Source organism: Saccopteryx bilineata, chromosome 1, assembly GCF_036850765.1.
Source record: "Saccopteryx bilineata isolate mSacBil1 chromosome 1, mSacBil1_pri_phased_curated, whole genome shotgun sequence".
NCBI lineage: Eukaryota > Metazoa > Chordata > Mammalia > Chiroptera > Emballonuridae > Saccopteryx > Saccopteryx bilineata.
The window spans coordinates 159,224,887-159,246,381 of record NC_089490.1 but is presented as its reverse complement, the minus strand read 5'-3'; the positions used below and the strand labels follow the sequence as shown (position 1 = coordinate 159,246,381).

Genomic DNA, 21,495 nt, shown 5'->3' with positions numbered 1-21,495 from the left:
CACTCCTTTCTCTCCTCCCGTGACTTTCCTTCAAAGAATTCTTCTTGCCCATTTCAGTCCTTTTCAGGCTGGAAGTGTCCAGCTAGATAGGTTCTTATTGGTTTTGCTATAGTTTAAGCCCCTAGAGTCGGTTCAATTTCAGTTCTTTGTAGAAGTGACAGTCATTGTCACTACCACCCTCAGCTTGGGGACTTCAGCGTAAATTTTGAGAGAACAGGCAGAGTATCATCACATCCTACTCGAAGCAGGCACTTACGTCACAGTTTACTGTACTTTTGGTCCTTGTTGATCTTTTTCTTAAACCTACCTCACTCACTCACGTCGATTCCTTGGCCCCTGCAGGCATATGCGGTAGTAATCTCTGTTCTATATTTTTAGTTTAAAAAAAATCATTTGATTTGACTCTGACAGAGATAAATTAATCTCTCATTGCTATTTTGTTTTGTCAATTTTGTTGGATATCTAGATTTTTTTTAATGTTTACAAAAAAAGTTATCTGGAACGTGGAAATGGGCAGAAGAGATTGCTGGGTGTTCATTCGGTGTGACGCTGGGCTTGACTCTGTTTGCTTGTTATTGCACAAGGTCATGGGGCAGAGGTTAAGTTGTAGATTGTTGTCAAGCAGAGATGGAAATCATTTCTGTCCGGAGGATACATAACTGCAAAAGGTACGGTTTTATGGCCCTGTTGGACATTAACCAGTTTTGTATCTAACCCATAATCTGTTAACTATATGTACCTATCTAGCTTCTCAAATTGTCTTTGACCAGTTTTAACATCTTTCTGGTTCCCTTTTTGTTAAATGAAGTCTTTGCCGGGTTGGGATTTTTTTTTTTATTTGCCTGAGAATCAGAAGTTTTACCTTTTTGAAAATTATAGTTTAACTATTTATAAATGTTGATACCTGGCACAGAATGATCAATGACAGTTATGACCTCACTGTAGTTCATCAGCTCTCTCCTAATAAAGGGTTTTTATGGATCTAACATTTGTGAAATATTTTAAAATTATTCTTCAAAATATTAAAGCTTCAAATTCTGCTTTGTCTGATATTAACACAATAATCCAAGCTTTTGCTTTTAATATTTAATAAATTATGGGTTAGATACCTGTTAATTTCCATTTCACATTATCTTAAGTATCTCATATTCAACATATGATTGGATTTTTAAAATTGATTTTAGAGAGAGAGAAAGAGAGGGAGAGAAACATTTATTTGTTGTTTCATTTAGTTGTGCATTCATTAATTGCTTACCGTATGTGCCCTGACCAGGGATTGAACCTGTAACCTTGATGTTTTGGGATGACGCTCTAACCCACTTAGCTAACCGGCCAGGGTCTATAATTGGATTTTATAATTTGACCTAATGTGGGTATTTGTTCCACTTACATTTGTTAAAATTATATGTTTAATCTTAGTGCTGTTATCTTTTTGTTTTGTTGTCTTTAATACTTCCTGGCAATTTTATTTCCCTTATTATGTTTTTTAAAAACAATTCTATTTTTCAAAGTAAAATAAAATAGTGCGGAAAAGTTCACATACTTTGCAAGTGTCTTGGTCTCATTCTTCATGCTCTGTGGTCTTTTCTGTACCCTCCTCCTTGCTGTTTGTCTTACAACCTGGAGGTTTCCAGACTGCCTCTAGTTCTTCTTTAATGATCAATTATACCTCTAATCTCTGTTTCTTGATTTAACAAGTTAAAAAATGAAATTGGATCTACTGAGTCTTGCTATGCACTATAAGGAAGTTAGTGCATTCCTGTTTATGTCTTTCTTCCTTGTGTTTTTCTATTTCCTAATCTTTATTTATAGTTGACTTTCTGTCCCAGTCCATTAATATTATATTTCTTATATTGTATCATTTTTGGCCCTTTAAGTAACAAAAACATGTTAGAAACTTTAGAGTATATAGAATATAAAGTATGAAGAGAAATAAAATTAACTCCTGTTCTCTTCATGACTTTAGAAGCCCAGATGTGCCTTCCTCATCACAGTTCCCTATCTCCCCATCTGTCTTTGTGTTAATCATCCCTTATGTCTGTCTGTCCTTCTGCATGTGTGTATTTTTATAGCTTTACCTAGCTGTGTACGGACAGGGCAACTTGTTACTATGAAAGGAAAGCTCCCAGCAGAAGATAAGCTGAACATAGACTGGCCACAGTTTAGCTTCCGCTACCCTGAGACTCTGCAAGTGGTCCTCTTGGAGAAGTCACTGGGTGGGCTTATGAGCAACACTTTGGAAATATAGGCCTCCCATAGTCAGGTGTCGGGCGGGACTGCAGTCTGGAACAGACTGGAACTGGATGTCTTGCAACAACATGGCCTGGGACAGGAGGCTGCTTTGTGTTTTCTGCTTCTAATCTCATAATTGACCTCAGGATTCAAACAGCAGGGCAAGGACAAGCTCAGTACAGATGAGGACCTGGAACAGGCTCACATGGACATTCTGGCCTCAGGTTAAAAAGTGGATACAACTGCAGTGGGGACTTGCGGGTGACATTCCTCAACAAGTCTGTGTCTTAAGTTGCCCTGCGTTAATCTGGATTTGTTCCCCTTTGCACTGGGGACAACCATCACCCGGAGGATTCCATCTCCTCCGACGTCTGGTGGATCCTTTATCTTGTCTGTAGCGGCATCTTCTTTCAAGGGGCTTATTCCTTTGCTCTCATAGACACATCCTCAGTAGCTCCTTCAGAAGGACATGGGAAGTCAATTTTTTGAGACCTTCAATACCTAAAAATGTCTTTATTCTATCCCTACACCTAATTGATAATTTGGCTGAGAACAGAATTTGGAAATTTTCCCTTTAGAATTTTGAAGGCATTGGTTCCTTTTATCCTTGGTGATGGTGTTGAGAAGTCCAAAAGCCTTTTGATTCCCAATCCTTTGTATATAAAACCTGTCCCATGGCCCCATCAAAACTATGTATCTTCTTTTGCTCTCCAGGGTTCTGAAGTTTCACAGTTCTGTACTTTGTTGTGAGTCTGTTTCCAAATTGTCACACTTAAAGATCATGATTCCATTTTAAGCTGCAAATTCACATCCTTCAGAACTGGGAAAACTATATGGAGTGATTTTGTTAAGAGTCTATTTGCTCTCTTTTTCTCTCTGTTCCATTATTCTGTAACTCCTAATATTCAGTTGTTGGACCTCATGGATTGGTCTTCCAATTTTCTGAGTTCTTCATTTTAGCTCCGTGTTTTACCCCTTTTTGTTTTTGTTTACCTTTGTGAGTAGTTCTATGTCCATGTTGATAAATGATGTTACTCAGGGGACCTGCTATATAGAAATGCCACTGGTTTTTGTACTTTAATTTTATATCATTCAACTTGACTGAATTCATTGATTTTTATCTAAGTTTTTTGGCATCTTTAGGATTTTCTATATATACAATCATGTCATGTGCAAATAGAGATAGTTTTACTTCTTCCTTTCCAATTCTGATGACTGATTCTCTCCTGATTGCTCTGGCTAGGACTTCCAGAACTCTGTGGAATGGGGAGTGCTGAGAGAGACACCTATCTTAGAGGAAAAACTTCGACTTTTCGCCATTGAATGTGACATTAGTTCTGGGCTGGTCATATATGGCCTTTATCAGATTGAGGTATGTTACCTCTAAACCTAATTGTTAAGTGGTTTTTTTTTATCATGAACAAATGTTGAATTTTGTCAAATGCTTTTTCTGTATCTATGAAGATGATCACATCATTTTTTTCTTGCATTCTATTAATGTGATGTATCACACTGATTGATTTGCATATTTTGACTCATACTTGAATCCCAGGAACAATCTCACTTGATCATGGTGAATAACTCCTTCAATGTGCTGCTGATTTGGTTTGCTAGTATTTTATTGAGAATTTTTGCATCTATATTCATCAGGGATATTAGCCTACAGTTTTCCAGTAGCGTCCTTCTCTGGATTTGGTATCAAGGTCATTCTGGCCTCATCGAATGCATTTGGGAATGTTCCCTCTCTTATATTTTTGAAAAGTTTGAGGATTGGTATTAATTCTTCTTTAAACGTTTGGTAAAATATACCAATAAAGTTTGAGGATTGGTATTAATTCTTCTTTAAACGTTTGGTAAAATATACCAATAAAGCCATTTGGTCCTGAGCATTTCTTTGTTGGGAGATTTTAAGTTACTGATTCAGTCTCCTTACTAGTAATTGGTCTGTTCAGATTTTTTATTTCTTCCCGATTCAATCTTGCTAGGTTTTATGTTTCTAAGAACTTTTCCCAGCCTGACCTGTGGTGGCACAGTAGATAAAGCATAGACCTGGAACACTGAGGTCGCCAGTTCGAAACCATGCACTTGTCTGGTCAAGGCACATACAGGAGTTGATGCTTCCTGCTCCTCCCCCCTTTCTCTCTCTCTCTCTCTCTCTCTCTCTCTCTCTCTCTCTCTCTCCTCTCTAAAATGAATAAAAAAGAAAAAAAAAGAACTTTTCCCATTGCTTCTAGGTTGTCAGTTTTTTGGCATATAGGTGTTCATGGTAGTCTCTTATGATCCCTTGCATTTCTGTGGTATCTATAAATTGTAATGTCTCCATTTTTATCTATAATTTTGTTGCTTTGAGTCCTCTTCTTCTTCCTTGGTCTAGCTAAAGGTTGTCAATTTTGTTAATCTTTTCAAAGAACTTACTTTTAGTTTTGTTGATCTTTTGTATTGCTTTATGTTCTCTATTTCATTTATTTCTGCTCTAATATTTTTTAAAAATATTTCCTTTTTTTGCTATATTTTTCTTGTTCCTTGAAGTATAGAGTTAGATTATTTAAAATCTTTCCTGTTTCTAAATGTAGGCATTTAAAATTTTATCTATTCATTTTAGAGAGGAGAGAGAGAAGGGGGTGAGGAGTAGGAAGCATCAACTCCCATATTTGACTTGAACAGGCAAGCCCAGGGTTTCAAACTGGCAACCTCAGCATTCCAGGTCGATGCTTATCCATTGCTTCACCACAAGTCATGCTAAATGTAGGCATTTATTGCTCTAAACTTCCCTCTTAAAACTGCTTTTGCTGCATCCCATAAGTTTTGTTGTGTTTCTATTTGTTTATATGAAGATACTAGTTTTCCCTTCTAATTTCTTTGATCCATTGGTTGTTGAGAGTATTGTTCAATTTCCATGTATTCATGTATTTTCTGGTTTTCCTCCTGTTAGTGTTTCTACTTTTATACCACTGTGGTCAGAGAAATCTTCTTGAATTCTCTAAGACTTGTTTTGTGGTCTAATTTATATGGTCTAGCCTAGAAAATGTTCCATGTACACTTGAGAAGAATGTGTATTTTTCTGTTGTCAGATAAAATGTCATGTATAAGTCTGTTAAATCCATTTGGTGGAGAGTGTTGTTTAAATCTGTTTCCTTACTGTTAGTTGGTCTGGGTGAGCTATTTTATTGAGGGTGGGGTATTCAAGCTTCCAACTATTATATTGCTGTTTATTTCTCCTTTTAGCTTTGTTAGTTTTTGCTTTATGTATTTAGTTGCTTTGATATTGGGTACATAAATATTTATAATTGTTATATCTTCTTGATGACTTGACCCCTTAATCAGTATATAACCTTCTGTCTCTTTTTTACCATTTTAGTCTAAACTCTAATTTAGCTGATGTAAGTATAGCTTTTTTATTACTACTATTTGCTTGAGTATATTTTTTTCATCCCTTCACACGCAGATATCATTGCCTCTTGTTTTTCTAATCCATTCAGCCATTTTATGTCTTCTGATTGGAGAATTTAATCCATTAATGAAAGTAATTATTGAAAGGTAAGGACTTATTACCATCATTTTTTTCATGGTTGGCTGCTTGGTAGATCCATTGCTCTTTGTTTCTTTCTTATCTTGCTATCTTTCTTTGTGTTTTAATGTCTTTTGGTTTCAGTTTTGGGGTTTAATCTACTCGAGGTCCTTTGGGCCTCATGGGCCTGTGTATGTTCATTTTTCACTCCAGGTTTGGGAAGTTTTAAGCCATTATGCTTTACATATACTTTCTGTCCCCTTTCCCCTTAGCCTTCCCAGTCTTCCCAGAATGCAGATCTTCTTCTGTTTGTGTCCTGTAAGTCCCGTGGGTTTCCTTCACTTTTTCTCATGCAGTGTTTTTGTTGTCTCTCTAATGGGGTCATTTCAAACATCCTGTCACCTAGGTCACTGATTCTTTTTTCTCTATGGTTATGTTTTTGAAGCTAACTATTGCATTCTTCAGCTGTATTTTTCAGCTCTTGTATTTCAGGGTTGTTTTATTTCTAAGGTTTATTTCTTTGTTGAATATCTCCTTTGTACATTCCTAATTTTGCTTAGTTGCTTTTGTGTGCTTATAGTTCATTAAACTTCCTGAAGAGGATTATTCTGAGTTCTTTGACGGTTCATAGATTTTCATTTCTTTAGGGTTAGTTAATGGAGCTTTACTGGTTTCCTTTGTTGGTGACAAGCTTACCTGATGTTTTTTAGTCCTTGATCCCTTACATTGGTATCCAAACATTTGAGTAAATAGTCTCCTCTTCCAGAATTTATAGGTTCCCTTTGGCAGAGACAGTTTATCACCAGTCAGTTCAGACTGGCTTTTAGATATGTCTGCTGGTAATGTCCTTGGGCAGGTGCCACTTGCTAAAAAGGTCTGTTTTTGGGTGAGTCCACTACCTGAACTCTGATGTTGGGATGGAGGGTTTCTACTCACTGGCTGAGAACCATTAAATAGGACTGCTGGCTTAGTTTCCTGCCCAAGCAAGGCTGTAGGATGAGCTCTACAGTTTCCTGGATTCTCTGGTCAGACTTATTAGACAGTCAGAACTGGTACTCTACTCAACAATGTGTGTATGTATGGGGGCGTGAATAGCTTCCTTGCCTTCACAGGGCAGGAGGACACACAGCCTGCACAGCTCATTGTTTGGGGACTTGAAGCAGGCAAGAATGCATTTTGTGTTCCCTGGCCAGTTGGAGCCACTAGGTTTGCTCTGCTGATGGGAAAAGGTATGGGCTTTGCTGAGTGCCACTGCAAGCAGAGCAGTTAGATGGGCTATGCAGCTTCCCATGTGTTCTGGTTAGGTTCCCTGGTAGGGCAGCTGAAGGCTGTATTCAGCAATGAGCAGGGCTACAAACTAGTTTCCCTGCCAGAGAGGCATGTGTGAACCAGCTCCAAGGGCGAAAGGCTGTTTAGGTCTTGACTCAAGCTGACCCATTCCCCAAGCTCCCTGGCCAAATGGTGCCACTGGCTTTGCTCTGTGGATGACTGGCTCTGCCTGCTGGGCTGTGCATCTTCCAGCTGTTCCCAATTAGGCCTTCTGGTTGAGGGGCTAGGAGCTACATTCAGCAGTGAACAAGGCTATGACTCAGCTTTTCTGCTTGGGTTGGGGCAGACCAGGCTCTAAAGCTGGCAAAGCCCTTTGTTTGAAGACCTGGATCAGGTAGACCTGCATCCCACTGAGTTCCCTGGTCAGACTAATAACTGCCCTGGCTCTGCAGATGAGCAAAGCTGCTGCAATGGCTGGGACTACTTGGGCATTACAAGTAGTCTGCCAAGATTTGAGTGCTGGGTGTTGCAAGCCCCTCCCCCCTTTTCCATAACAATCAGATTCCCAGTGCTCAAGTCTCACAGGTTCCTCAGCAATCCCCATGGGGTGAGACCTGCGTGGGGGATCTCACAATGCTGGGGGCGCGAGATGTTTGCCCTCTCTTCCCACCGGAAGAACCGGAGGCTCGGGAACCCTCGTGGTGTGGTGCAGCACTGGCCTGGGGGGAGGGGCAGTGTAGTCCACGTGAAGCCGCTCCTCTTATCCAGCAAGTGTGACCCTGGTTTGGTGTCTGTGGTGCAGGGGATGCTTTAGCTTCACCTCTGTTTAGGATTCTCAGTGGTGTCTTGTCCATGTTTGACAAGAAGAGTTGTTTGTTCTGGGGCGGGGGAGCAAAGTCAGGAGGGACTTATGTCACCATCTTGGTGATGTGATGCCACTCTCCTGTTGTCTCTTAAGACACTAATATTTATATTATTGGATCAAGGCTCCACCCTTATGACTTCTCTTGACCTCCAAGAAGGCCCTATCTCCAGATACAGTCACATTAGGGAGAGGGCTTTAATATAAGGTGAGGTGACACAAACATTCAGTCCCTAACAAGGGAGCTTACTGATTTTGCTGTGTAGTGGCCCTTGAGATTGTTTCTTGAGAAACATATATATGACAATATTTTGGGGTCTTTTCTCTAATGCTGGTTAGATTCTCCGTAACAGCCTTTCAATTTCTGGCCTGGAAAAGGTTGAGCTGCCAGCACTCTGACAATGGATTTGGGGAAGACGACCTGTGTCAGCACTCAGTACTTGATATGCACGGGCTCCTTCAGTCACTGCATTCTCAGTTCTATTACCGTAACCTTCAACTTAGTCTAGTTCTCTCATCCAAAGGTCCTGTGTGACCCTCTTTAGAGAATAAACCTCTAGGCTACTGCTGGGGTGGGAAGAGGGCATCTGCTTCAGGGGGGACATGCGTAAGGGGACCTAACTGCTGCCAACTCCCATCAGTTTTCCTTGCTGGAACCTCTTCCCTTGCTCCCCACCTACGACGGTGTCAGTTCCTGTGGCTTTTGAAGTTCCTATAGTATAAACTATTAGCTGTGACTTTCTCTACTGCCCAGTTTACTTCTGTCCTTCTGATGTATAGATTCCAAAATCTTATCGCTTTGGTCATTTCTGTCTTTTGTTATTCCTGCCCTTGTGGCTTTATGTGGTTCTTTTTAATCCCCTTTAGTCTTGTGTGAGCTTTGGGTAGGAGCAAAACTGAAGGGGTTCTCAGTCCCCATACAGGAACCCAGCTTCCATTCCTCTCCCAGTAACTCAGGCCTCTATTTAAGCAGGTTACTTACTGCTGGTTCATTCCTTCCATATTGTCCCTATTCTCAAGTTCTTTATCTGGATGTAGCTCTTGGTTGTATATTTTCATCAAGTAATTTTTCTTTTTTTTTTTATCAAGTAATTTTTCAAGGAGGAGCTCATTGGCATTTGTGCCAAGAAGTGGCTTAAGGAATGTGGGTGGGGTGGAGGGAAACAGTAACCTACCTTTGTCCAATCCAACTGCTAGCCCGAAACCCTTTGTTTTAGATATTCTAGAGCCACCATTGCCCACAGGTATGAATATCCTTGATGCTCTGCGAGCTTGCGAATGCCCATGTGTCGCCTTCATGCTGAGCTCTTCACTCACTACCTGTAGACTTAATTCACTTACCTGTTTTGAACCCTGGTTTCTCATTTGTAAAGTAGAGACTGAATTCCTACCCCCGAGGACTGCAGGGGGCAATACTGGGCCTATCTGCTCCACAGATGTTACTTCCTTCTTCTTCTTCTTCCCGTTTCCTTTCCTCTTCTTCAGGTAGATGTAAATGATCCTTCACCTGCTGCCCCAACATCCCAAACATGTGGGGATCTAAGACCCTAGTTCTTACAAAGCCAGACAGAGGCAGAAGCCAGCCTGAAGCGCAGGCAGCTGACCACCAGGCCTGCTTGTCCTTGAGGGGTCCAAGTGCCGGGCCCTTGCCCATGTGCCCTGGTTGGGACAGCAGCTACCATCACCTTCCAGACAAGATCAGCCCCGTGGCAGGGATAGCATTCTCTGCAGGTTCTAGCTGGCCAGGGAACCTGTTCTGAAACAGTAACTTCTATTAGGGGAGAAAGTGTAAGGTATAGTCAGTCACCCCTAACCTCAATAAAAGCATGTTCACGCTCCGATACCTCAGTGAACCAGCAGCTTGACATTTTGTTTGATGGGACTTGTTCGCGATCAAATGTGCTGGCACCTTCTTAATGAAAAAGGCCAAGTCGCCAGACAGGTTTGCTCCTGGAAAGTGAGTTATGAAGGAAGGACCGAAAGACCTGGGGGCGGAACTATAGGGACAGACACGGAGGAAGGCTGCTGTGGACGGTCAGACACCTATGGAGACAAACATTTGGAGCAAATCTTAGTATTGAGTCAATAATGTGTATAGCCCTCTGCTAAATACATGATTCTAGCTATTGTGACAATACGACTAGAAAAGAATATATGAAAGAGCTGCTTAAATTAATCGTGGTGTCTGCCAACAATGGAATATTAGGTAGCCACTTAAAAGGATGAGTAGAGTCATGTGCACTGACATGAGATGTGCCCATTACATTTTTCAAGTAAAGGTTATAAAGCAACATGCAAAGTGTAACCGCTTCACGTAAAATTGCGTGTTTGGGGAGAGACGAATGGAAGGACCGGTCATCGCAGCACTTAGCACAGTTGTTCTCATGGTGGGATTTCAGGTTATCTTGGGCTTTTCTGTTTTATCTCAATACTGAGCATATGTAATTTTTAGAAAAGCTATTTTTATTTAAATTTTTTTAAAAAGCAGACTCTCCTTTGCATTCTCTTGATGAAACCATGTTTACTAGCTGCAGCTGCAGAAACTGACAGGCCTTTCCCCACAGGTTGTTGGTGAGCGGATGAGCTCATACGCAAGCACCCACGCACTGCTCACAGCTGCTGGGGTCCTCTGACAGCTCAGCTGACAAACCTTTCTTCTAAGAGTTAATGCGAGATAGATGGAGTGAGCGAGTCTGTGTCACTGGCTCAGGTCTGACGCCTAAACTCCACGTGGTGGCCGAGATCAGGGCTGCGGGCCCGGCTGCGCAGGGGCACTTCCCATGTGACTGTGCGCGACTCACATAAGTTAGAGCAGGTGCGCCACCTGGTGGCCTGCCTGACTTGAGGCCTGTGCCCTCATTTGTTCATTGTGGGGGGTTAGTGTTCACCTTCAGGGCTGCCGCGAGGATGACCTGGAATGGGAAGGGTTCTGATGAGAATAGCACACAGCGGGGCCTAGTGGACAGTTTCCTCCCCGGAGGAGGAGTTTCCCAGGTGAACAAGGTTATTCAAGGCACGTGAAGAGACAGAGGTAGGCAAGGAATGATAGGGCACATTTGGATGCAAAAACGTGGCCAGCTTGCTCTTTTTTTACAGGCATATTTTGTCTGTTAACAGTTTCTTTAAAATGCCTATCAACTTAAGTTTCTGGGACATCCTTCACAGAATGAAACACAGACGTGTTGCTGGCAGACACAATGACATATAAAAACGGGGCCCCACCCCCTCAGGACTCCCTAAGCAGCCAGTGCCAGCACACACAGGGCAGTCCACATTGACCCCAGAATGAGGGCCATTTAAAAATGCCTTGTGATGTTGCAGTCTCAGCTAGTCTCTTGTCCCTCAAAGCATGGATTTGGTATCTTGCAACCCTGGACTTAGGTATGTGAATGAAATAGACGGACCAACTAGAGGATAGAAGAAAAGTTCTCAGAGCACTAGATACTGTTCTACAGACACTGGCTTCTAGCAGAATTTAGATTCCAGAAAAAGAACAGGTTCTAATGCCAATAAACTTCTTTAAAATGGGCCAAATACTGCACTTGTTAGACATGAGCAACAGCTAGTGCTCCTGGTGTTTTAGGTTCCTACATGCACGAGCTCTTATTCTGTCCCCACCACTGCAGGAGGGAGGTGCTCTTGCTGTTTCCATTTTATAAACTGGAAACTTGCCAAGGCAAGAGGCAGGGCGTTTGCTGGCCCCCTGCATACATCTGTCAGAAGCTACTTCATCGGAATAACAGCCGTTTATATAAAAAATGCCATGGTTTGTGCACTCAGATGACTGCGTCTGATCCTCACACATACAGATGGGTGTGTACCTCACGTGATAAATAAAAAGCTGTCGCTCAAGGTGAGAGGACTTGGTGGACAAAACATGAATTAAGGGGCCCAGATTTGCAGAACCTAGATCATGCAGTCTTTCATCAACTTGGGTCTGTGTTCTTTAGGAACAAATGTTTTTGGTTAAATGATAATCTTAACAAAAACAACTTTGGAGATGAAGACTTACAATTTGAAAGAGGTTTTCAGAGAACAGATTTTGGTTTTTAAGTTGTGCATGTTAGTATTCTTTTGGGCCAGTGGAACTTCTTGCCTTTAAAAGAGGTTTGTTCATTCCCACTGTTGGGAAACCAAGCTTTAACAGGCCCTCTCTCCCTGTGTGATGTTTTTTTAGATCTCATTTTCTATTCAAATAGGTTTTAGTCTGTTTTTTATATACCCTGATTTATTTATTTTTAACTCTCCAGGTACTGTCACAAGAAGAACTAAGCAGTGTTGTTTGGGTTTGAGGTGGTTGCTGAGAAGTCATTCACTATAGACCGGAATGAACCGCACCTCTGAAGGTGTCACAGAGGCCGCAGGACCAAGCCTAGCTGATCTTTCCATGAGGCAGCCCGCTGTCTGAGGGGCACAAGTCTCTGGGAGGGCCTGGCCAGCTGCACCACGGCAGTGCCAAGCGCCACGAATGCCAGGGGAAGTCCTTGGCAGCCAGCAGAGGAGCCCTGCCCCAGGAGGCTCTGAATGTTCGGAATCTTTGCACAAGGCTAGGAGTTCACTCCAAGGAAGGGTGAGGATGAGCTGCAAGAGGTAGGTATCCTCCTGAGCCCCTAGGTGAAAATCCAGATGAAACAATGACTGTTATCCATGTACCTTCGGCATTCTGATACATTTAGGTAAACAGGACAGATGAGAAATCCGAGGCCCAGACTCCTGTGTGTTAAGTCAAGGTCACACTGCAGGCAGAGGCCAGCCGCGCAGCACCTCTCCACTCCGGCTCCAATGACGTGCACTAACAGCCATTATGGTGCCTGCTTTATTAGTTTAATAGTTATATTTTTAAAGGGAAAAAGGCATAATTGAGAAGTAGCTAAATTCCCTCAACTACACTCATGGAAAGCCTTTGTAGCTCCACAGAGAGCCCACGAGAAAGGCAATGCCGTTTGCCTTGTGGCAGTTTGGTGAAATGGCAGCCAGCACCCAGGAGAGAGCGAACAGTGTCACAGACTGGAAACAAACCTATGAAGTCATGGCAAGTGTCACTGCACTTACCGAGAGAAAAACCCTTACATGATTCTTCGTAGGCTGAAGATTTTTTTTTTGTATCTGTTAGAAGGATCCATTCCATTTAATAAACCTTTGTAAAATGCCACAGAAGCTGAGGGGCACAAGGTTAAGCCATGCTCTTAAGAACTGACCCTCTCCAGGGTAAGTCTCTAGTGGATTACTCGGAACTTACACAGAGACAGTTCTATAAAATGAACCTCTGAAAAGTCCATCTTTTCCCTATTTTTAGATCTGCACCTGTTTCTTTTTTTTTTTTTTGGCTTTCATATAAATTTGTAACAACCCAAAATTCATCTTAAAGAATGCAGGGACAGCTTCTGTGGGAGGAAATCCTGACTGAGGGCCACACCACCTAAGACACAAGCATGTCACACACTGCCTGCTCAGGACAGGCAAAGGGGGAAGCTGAACATTCCTCTGGGCACACATGCTGCCCACAGTTTTGCAGTTGTCGAGTTATAGGAAGAACAAAGTATGTGAAAACAAGGATGTCCGTCATGGCCCACCGTAGATGGCGGGCTCACAAATGGAAGCAGCCAGTTCCAAGCTTGAAACACACACACACCTCCACTCCTCTCCCACCGTGCTGCCACTGCAAACAGCACAGAAACCAGGATGACCTGCATCGAAACAAAAGCTCACTTTCTTGCGCTGGAATGCTTATGTAGTTCAAGTCCAGAGTTCAAAATCTGTCGGTTTTCATGTGGTCAACCTGACTTTCTGTCCCTATACCATATAAATAACTTCTCAAATGACAACACCTCATTGTAGTTCAATTTGCTTTTGGCAGTGTATCTTAAAGTCACTTGCTGGCCTCATGCAGAACTTAGAAACGACACAACTTAAACCTTGAAAGCGGAAGTGACTTCTTGAGAGCACGCAGGAGCGCCAGAGGCTCCGTGTCTGGTCACCAGACGGCCAGTCCTGCCCCAAGAGTGTTTCCAAGTCTCCGCAGCTGCAGGATGGGGGGTGAAGCTTTGCCAAGGGAACAGGGTAGGTCCGTTTGCTTTGCTCAGCCTCTCTGTTGAGTATTCAAGACACCTGGCATCTCCATTTCCTGCCAGAGACACGGCACAGCGCAGACTGGTTGGGCTAGAATTTTAGCGTCTTTACCATGTACGGGCCTTGTAACCTGTAGCCAAGCTTTCTGTAGTAATTCCTGGTGCCAACCCCTGTAAGGAAGCAAAATGCAAAAGAAAAAAATCTCTAGTAAGCATAACTATAACAACCCTCAGAAGCCAGCAAACGCCCCCTCAGAGCCACACTCCTTCCTTCTCCTTCTCATTCACAAACCAAACTACCTTCCAGATCGAATCTCACTGTAGGAAGTTTGGACCATTTCTATTTTGAATTCAAGATGCATTAAAATATAGAAACCGTTTCAGAGCCCGTGTACGTACAATCCTATTGGCAACACTACTTCAGCTGGACTGCATGTGTGAGGCGTCTTCCCTCAAGTGAGGCCCGACAGCGCCGCGCTACGCTGCAGGGAGCGGGTCCCTGAGCTGCCGGCGCCCGCGGCTCTGCCAACTCCAGCAAAATATCACATTAAAGTAATGCTACTTAGCTTTATAGTTTTGTTTGTAGTAATTGGTAGATTTATTGTGATACATGATCAGTACAAGCACGCAGCATTTATACCAGTTTTATGTTTGCATACTTAAGGAACATTAGCTGATTTAAGTCAATCCAAAATACAACACAATCACACATAAGCTGAGCTCACAGGAAGATCAAGCAGGGCTTATACAGTAGTATCTATAGAAGCGGTGATGAGAATGGGCTTTTGATCAGTTAGGTAAGGCCTGGCCCTGTCAATTCATAGGTCTGTATTTAATTTCCCTGAAATGTTTTATCATCTGCAATAAGGTAGTTATGTTTTAAGGATGGTGAGTATTAAACAAGGTAGTCCATGAAATGGGATTAGGCCAGAGTCTGGAAAAGGCTAACTCCTCCAAAAATGTGGCTGCTGCTGTTATTTTAAAGCTTGACACAACCTGGTATGCGAGTCCATTTCCAGCTGCATCTTCTGCTGCTCGTCTCCCTTTGAACACTGTGCTCTAAGCCTTAAAGATGAATTTTTCTAAGTGTCTGTGTGTGTCTGGCTCTTTCCCTAGCTTCCAGGTCTTTGCTCAGGCTGTTCCTTCTAGCAAATTAACAGAACCGGAAGAGGTTCACCGGGCTGTGGGAACCCACTGCTCAGATACACAGGTAACAACTGGACTTGCCTGGGAGCCAAGCAATCCAGGGAGACAGTGTTGGCTTGGGGTTAAACTGTAGGACACCCAGCCGGTGTTGCAGGATTGTGGGATGTGTGGAGAACCCACACAGCTTGCGTCAGTAGTTCTGTAGTATTCAGAGAGTACTTTTTGTAAATGAAAACCACGGTGTTTTTTACATGCTCTGCCCATCCCCATTCTCTCCACAGCGGGCTGCGGTCGCGGGCCTGCCTCTGTACACAGGGTAAGCTCTACTGATCTTGTTCATCACTTTGGATTGCCAGTGATAAGTATTGTGTATGCTTAATTCTTTAACCTAAACATTTGCTATTTAGGAATGGGGTTTCCCATCATGTTTTGTTTCCTACCCCCTTCAAAAATTTTCACGTACTAAACGGAACTGAAACTGAGGAACTGGAGGTGAGCAGAACCATATCCTGTGAGAACAGATCACTGACACATCTTGCATGTATCACCTTGTCTTTGCATTCCAGTCATTACTTCTGTTCAACATTGTGGCTTTTGGTAGAGCAATGGGAAGACAAAATGTAAAGAAGGACAGGTCAGAAAGCAGTTCAAACCCACTGAAAACAAGAAGACATTTCAAACCCCTCAGAGGGGTACAAACACTTTATTGCTTGGATTATCTTTTAAAGTTCTATATCTATCTGCATCATAGCCTGTGACCCAGCAGTTATACTCCCAAGTGAAAGGGGGAATAAATTATTACATCGAACAAACAATGTCATCCATAATATCCAGAACAGGAAATAACCAAATATCTATCAATGGAATAGATCAATTGTGTTCTTTTCATAGAACGGACTACTATGCAGTAATGCAAGAACTACAGCCACCTACGACAACATGGGTGAAGCTCACACCTCATTTTGCATGGAAGAAACCAGATACAAAATATTTCATCAACACAAAGTTCAGACATAGGCAAACTAATTTTATGGTGATAGAAGTTAGAAAACTGGTTACCTTTGGAAGATGCTATGGACAGAGAGGGAACAAGAGTCCTCTGGAATGCTTAAAATGTCATATCTTGATCTGAATTAGCAGTTACATGGGAACACACACATGCAAAAATTAATCAAGTGCTACACTTAAAATATACTTTATTGTGTGTATATCTCAATTAAAAAATATCAATTTAATAGATGTTTTGAGAGGTCAATATGCCCAAAGAATTCAGCAAAATAAGGTAGGAGGAGCAGAAGGTTAAGAAACCATTATCAGAATGATCACTATCTCATACACCCGTCTCTGAAGTCATTCACAGTGCTTTCCGTTTCCAGAATCCTACTTTCTAGGAACTATTCCTCTACCTCCCTTTCTCCCACTTCAAAATCAACTATGCTCTGTGGCATGACAGCATCTAGTAGAGACAAAGGCACTTCAAAATTAAAACCTGATTTCTCCTCATCAGTCACACACAGACTATTATTAGCATGCACAGGTGAATAAGGATTAAGATCAAAGAAGAGACATGATTAACTTATATTGGCAAGAGCTTGGATGTCTGACGGTTGTTTTGAGAGGAGAATGAAGCTCGAGGAGCCGGGTTTTTTTAATCTGTTCAGTCACTGAAGAATCACTAGTACCCAGAGCAATGCCTGGCACATATTTAACTCAAAAAGTCTGGAAAGATTTATAAGGCAGAGTCAGGAAAATGTGTTACTTACTGTACCTATGGTGTGATGAGAAGAGAGGGGTCCAAGATGACTCTAAGATTTTGGGCCTGAGACAAGGAAGGCTTTGGAGAAAAAGGACTTGCCATTGACAGACTGGAGAGACAGTGAGAGAGGTGTTGGGGCACCAGGGGCTTGGTCTGGCCACACTGCTGGTGGAATGCTTCGAGATTCAAATGGAGGTGCTGAGGAACATGTGATTTTGGAAGCCTTTTTTGATCTTAAAAAGAGACATGAGGAAAGATGGTCTCTTTTCATGGATGTTGTCTTGGAAAGTAATGTCTGCTCAGGGCAGATGTCTTGCAAGGGAGTTGGCTGGGGAAACAGCGGAGGGGAGGGGTCAGAAGGGGGAGACCGCCCGGGTCCCTTTCTCACACTGCCGATGCCGAAACCGTGATTTTACCTAACCCTGAGCTAGTCTGCCTTTGACGTTATGAAATAATATGTTTTCCACTTGGTTTGAGCCATTTGGTTTTTGTGCTGTGGTAAAACATAAAATTGACCATTTAAAGCATTTCAAGTGTACAGTTTAAGCAGTAGTAATAAGTGCATTCACACTGTTGTGCAACCCTCACACCATCCATCTCCAGAACTCTTCAGCCTGGATAACTAGAACCCCACACCCCAACCCTTCCTCCCTGTCCCTGGCAACCACCACTCTACTCTGTCCTGTGAATCTAGTTACTCTAGGAACCTCTTGTAAGTGGAATTCTACAGTATTTGTTCTTTTGTTGACTGGATTATTTCACCTGGCATATCTTCAAGGTTCCTCCATGTTAAGTTTAAAGCCATTTTGAGTTGTATTTTCTGTTACTTGCAATATTGTAACTGACATGTAAGCTTGAAGACAGCTAGTGATAAAAACATGAGGTCAAGCCACCATTTAAAATGAGAATGGTAATTCTGACTACTCTACTCTCCTACTTAGAACTGCTAAGGGTGTGTCCCAAGATAAAGCTCAAATTCCTTGGCCTGATATACATCTTTCATGCCCAGCCTGGTTTACTCCTCCAGTTTTAGTTCCTGCCACAAGTGACCTTACTACTTACATTCCAGGACTAATCAAACCAGGCCTAATTATTAGTTTCCCATGTCCAACACCCTGGCTTGGCTGCTGCCCCTCAGCAGCGCCCTCCACAAAGCACTCCCCTCATCAGCCAGGACACCACTCCTACCAGGGACCTCTACACAGACTTCCCCATCCACAGGGGAGTGGGAATTCATAACTCTGCCTCCAATCTATTGTTCTGGTACTCTCACTGTGCTTTATTATACTTGTATGTCTACTTCCCCTCCTAGAATGTAAGTTCTCGAAGTCAATGACGCCTACCACTGTCTGGCATATAACCACCAGGCAATAAATGCTTGCAGATTTACTTACAGGCACACCACGCTTTGTTGTGCTTTACTTCACTAGGCTTCACTTGATTGCACTTCACAAAAAGATTATGATTTGTGGAAGGCTCAGATAAATTAACACCATTAAAATGTCCATGATATCCAGAGCAATCTACAGATTCAATGCAATCCCTATGAAAAGACTAATAAACCTTTTCACAAAACTAGAAAAATAATTCTAAAGTTTATATGGAACCACAAAAGACCCTGAATTAGTCAAAGCAATACTGAAAAAGAATAAAGTTTGTAGGTATCAGCGACTTGCTATACTACAGGCTACAGTAAACAAAACAACATGGCATTGGCATAAAAACAGACACACAGATCAATGGAACCTGACAGAGAGCCCAGAAGTAAACCCACACCTATATGGTCACTTAAACGATGACAAAGGAGGTAAAAATCTACAATGGGGTAAAAACAGTTTCTTCAATAAATGGTGATAGAAAAGACATGCAAAAGAATGAAAATGTACTATTTTCTTATGCCATATACAAGAATAAACTCAAAATGGATTAAAGACTTAAGTCTAAGACCTGAGGTCATAAAAGTCCTAGAAGAAAAGAGGCAGTAAACTTTAACACTGCTCTTAGTAATATGCTTTTTTGGATATGTCTCTTTGTGCAAGGGAAACAAAAGAAAAAAACAAATGGGACTACATTAAAGAGCTTTTGCACAGCAAAAGAAACCAACAAAATGAAAGACAACCTACTGAATGGGAGAAGATATTTGCCAATGATACATCTGATAAGGGGTTAACATCCAAAATATATAAGGAATTCATACAACACACCAAACAAAAACCCAATGAAAAATAAGCAGAGAACCTCAACAGACATTTCTCCAAAGAGGACAATACAGACGGCCAGCAGACATGCTCAAAGTCACTAATCATCAAGGAAATTCAAACTGAATCATAATGAGAGATTACCTGACACCTGTCAGATTGGCTGTTATCAATAAATCAATAAACAAGTGTTGGCGAGGATGTGGAGAAAAGGGTACCCTGGTGCACTGTTGGTGGAACTGTAAAATGGTGCAGCCACACAGCCACACTGTATGGTGTGCCCCCCAAAATTAAGAAAAGAACTATATATGACCCACCAATACTACTTCTGGGTATTTATCTGAAGAAATCCAAAACACTAATTCGAAGAGATATGCAGCCCTATGTTCACTGCAACATTATTTACAATAGCCAAGAAATGGAAGCAACCTAAGTGCCCATCGACAGAATGGATAAAGACGATGTGGTACATATATACAATGCACTATTAGCTATAAAAAAGAATGAAATCTTGCCATTTGTGACAACATGAATGGACCTATATGGTATTATGCTAAGTGCATAAGTGACACAGAAAAAAATACCGTATGATTTCACTTTCATGTGAAATCTAAACAACAAAAGTGGACAAACAAAACAGAAACAAGCTCATAGATACAGACAACAAATTTATGGTTGCCAAATGGGAGGAAGTTTGGGTAAAAGGGATGAAGGGATTAAAAAGTATAAATAGCCAGTTATAAAGATGGTCATGGGATGTAAAGCACAGCAGCGGGGATAGTCCATAATACTGTGATAACCATGTATGGTGTCAGACGGGTACTAGATTTATTGGGGTGATTGCTTTGTAAGTTATATAAATGTCTAATTACTGTTGTACACCTAAAACTAATATAATACTATTTTTAGCTAATTTTAATTTTTTTTTTAAATACAGTTTTATCTTTGAACAATTAGGTTTTCAGTTGTATAAGTAGACATGCACAGTTCAAACCTGAGTTGTTCAAGGGTCAACTGTAGTTTGGATCTGTAGTTGGGAACTGCAAATGTGGAGGGCTGACTTGGTTACACAGACTTTTGACTGTGCAGGTGGTCAGTGCCCCTAATTACTAGTGTTGTTCAAGGGTCAACAATACTTTCCAAAACACGCCACAACCTACATCCTCTACCACAAGTAGCAGCAACTCCTCACATCTAATACAGGGTTAGACAACCGCCAGATAACCACAGAGTTCAGTGACTGAGGGTGGCCTGATTTCCTAGGCTTGCTGGTAAAGAGAACATCCTTATTGAGGTACAGCTAAGCATTCCTCAGTAATGATCCCTACTGAGCACCAAGGCGCCCTGGGCTCTGCTTCTGCCTTAACACAGGGGGTGGGCCCAGAAACTCCTACCAACTTGAGGACAGAAAGGCAATCGGGTTTTTCTGAAAGAAAGGCCTCTTTTGACCCCTTTTCCTTGTTCTCAGCTTTTCGATAACATGCCGTCACACTGTGATGAAAGTCTACCTCTGGGAAGCTCTAGGTATTTTTGGAAAAGAAGTTTGACCTCTAGGCCAGTCTGGACTCCAACCTCTTCTTTACTTAAAAATTCCTCCTTTGTATTCCTTTGTGCTTCGTGAAAAAAGATATCCTCCATTTCTACAATATGCAGAACAGGCTGGCAAAAGTATCAGAATTGTTGGCCAGCTTAGAAGGGAACACACCATCACCTGGGCTGGATGAAGACAACACTCTGTCTCCCTCCATGCCTCACAGGGCTCCTAGACAGCCCTGTCACAGTAACTTTCCCTTTGTTAGCCAGCCAAGAAAAAGCAATTACATCTCCCAGCTGACGTCAGCCAACCTCCTGGACTGATGTGGGCAGGCTGTCTCACAAGCTGCAGCATAGCGCTGCTCTTGCCCTTGGAGAGACATGGTGGGCTGCACAAGCAGCTAAGTTTTCCACCTGACGGCCTGCGTGTGGTTCTGCTAATCCCCGCCTGGGGCTGAGCAGGAGTTACGCCTACGTGCAACAGTCCTCAGGGACTACTGGCCGAGTCAGCAGTTGCCAGGGCACTGGGGACGGAGGATTGCAGTGGTCCACAGGCCTGCTTTGCTGTATCCTCCAATTACCTAACCCACAGCCAGCATTTACCTGAATCACGGGGGCATTTTTATTCTCAGAGACGGTAAATATTTTTGTCTTCACCACTTCACCAGCTGTGATGATGATAAAATGAGCTAAGGTGAAAAAGAATATCCTGAAATGTGCTTTGAGTGATGTTCTGAGATTTGGCTTCAGTGACCAGCCTGTATTTAACTTCCTGGCCTCCACCTCTATCCCAGGACAGCCTCTTTTTGGGAGATGAAAATGAACATTCTGTGTATGTATCAACTTAAGATATTAAAAACTAAATGTAAAAAGTGGTACTTCCATGGCAGGTACCTCAGAATGCAGCCCCTGTGCAGAGTGGT

The 21,495-nt window shown here is 42.2% G+C and overlaps 1 protein-coding gene and 1 long non-coding RNA gene across 2 annotated transcripts in view; one reads left to right on the top strand and one right to left on the bottom strand.

The window, feature by feature from the left end:
• Window positions 1-463: 463 nt before the first annotated feature.
• LOC136337080 (uncharacterized) lies at window positions 464-12,526 on the top strand. Its single transcript, XR_010731795.1, has 3 exons — window positions 464-668; window positions 3,476-3,604; window positions 12,122-12,526. It is a non-coding gene; the product is annotated as an uncharacterized lncRNA (long non-coding RNA).
• Window positions 12,527-12,669: 143 nt separating this feature from the next.
• The window catches only part of ELP3 (elongator acetyltransferase complex subunit 3), a 100,981-nt gene continuing 92,155 nt past the window's right edge, over window positions 12,670-21,495 (bottom strand). The window contains exon 15 of the mRNA XM_066278588.1: window positions 12,670-14,110. Within this exon, the coding sequence (XP_066134685.1) occupies window positions 14,031-14,110 (80 nt within the window). The 3' untranslated portion in view covers window positions 12,670-14,030. The remainder of the gene's footprint in view (window positions 14,111-21,495) is intronic.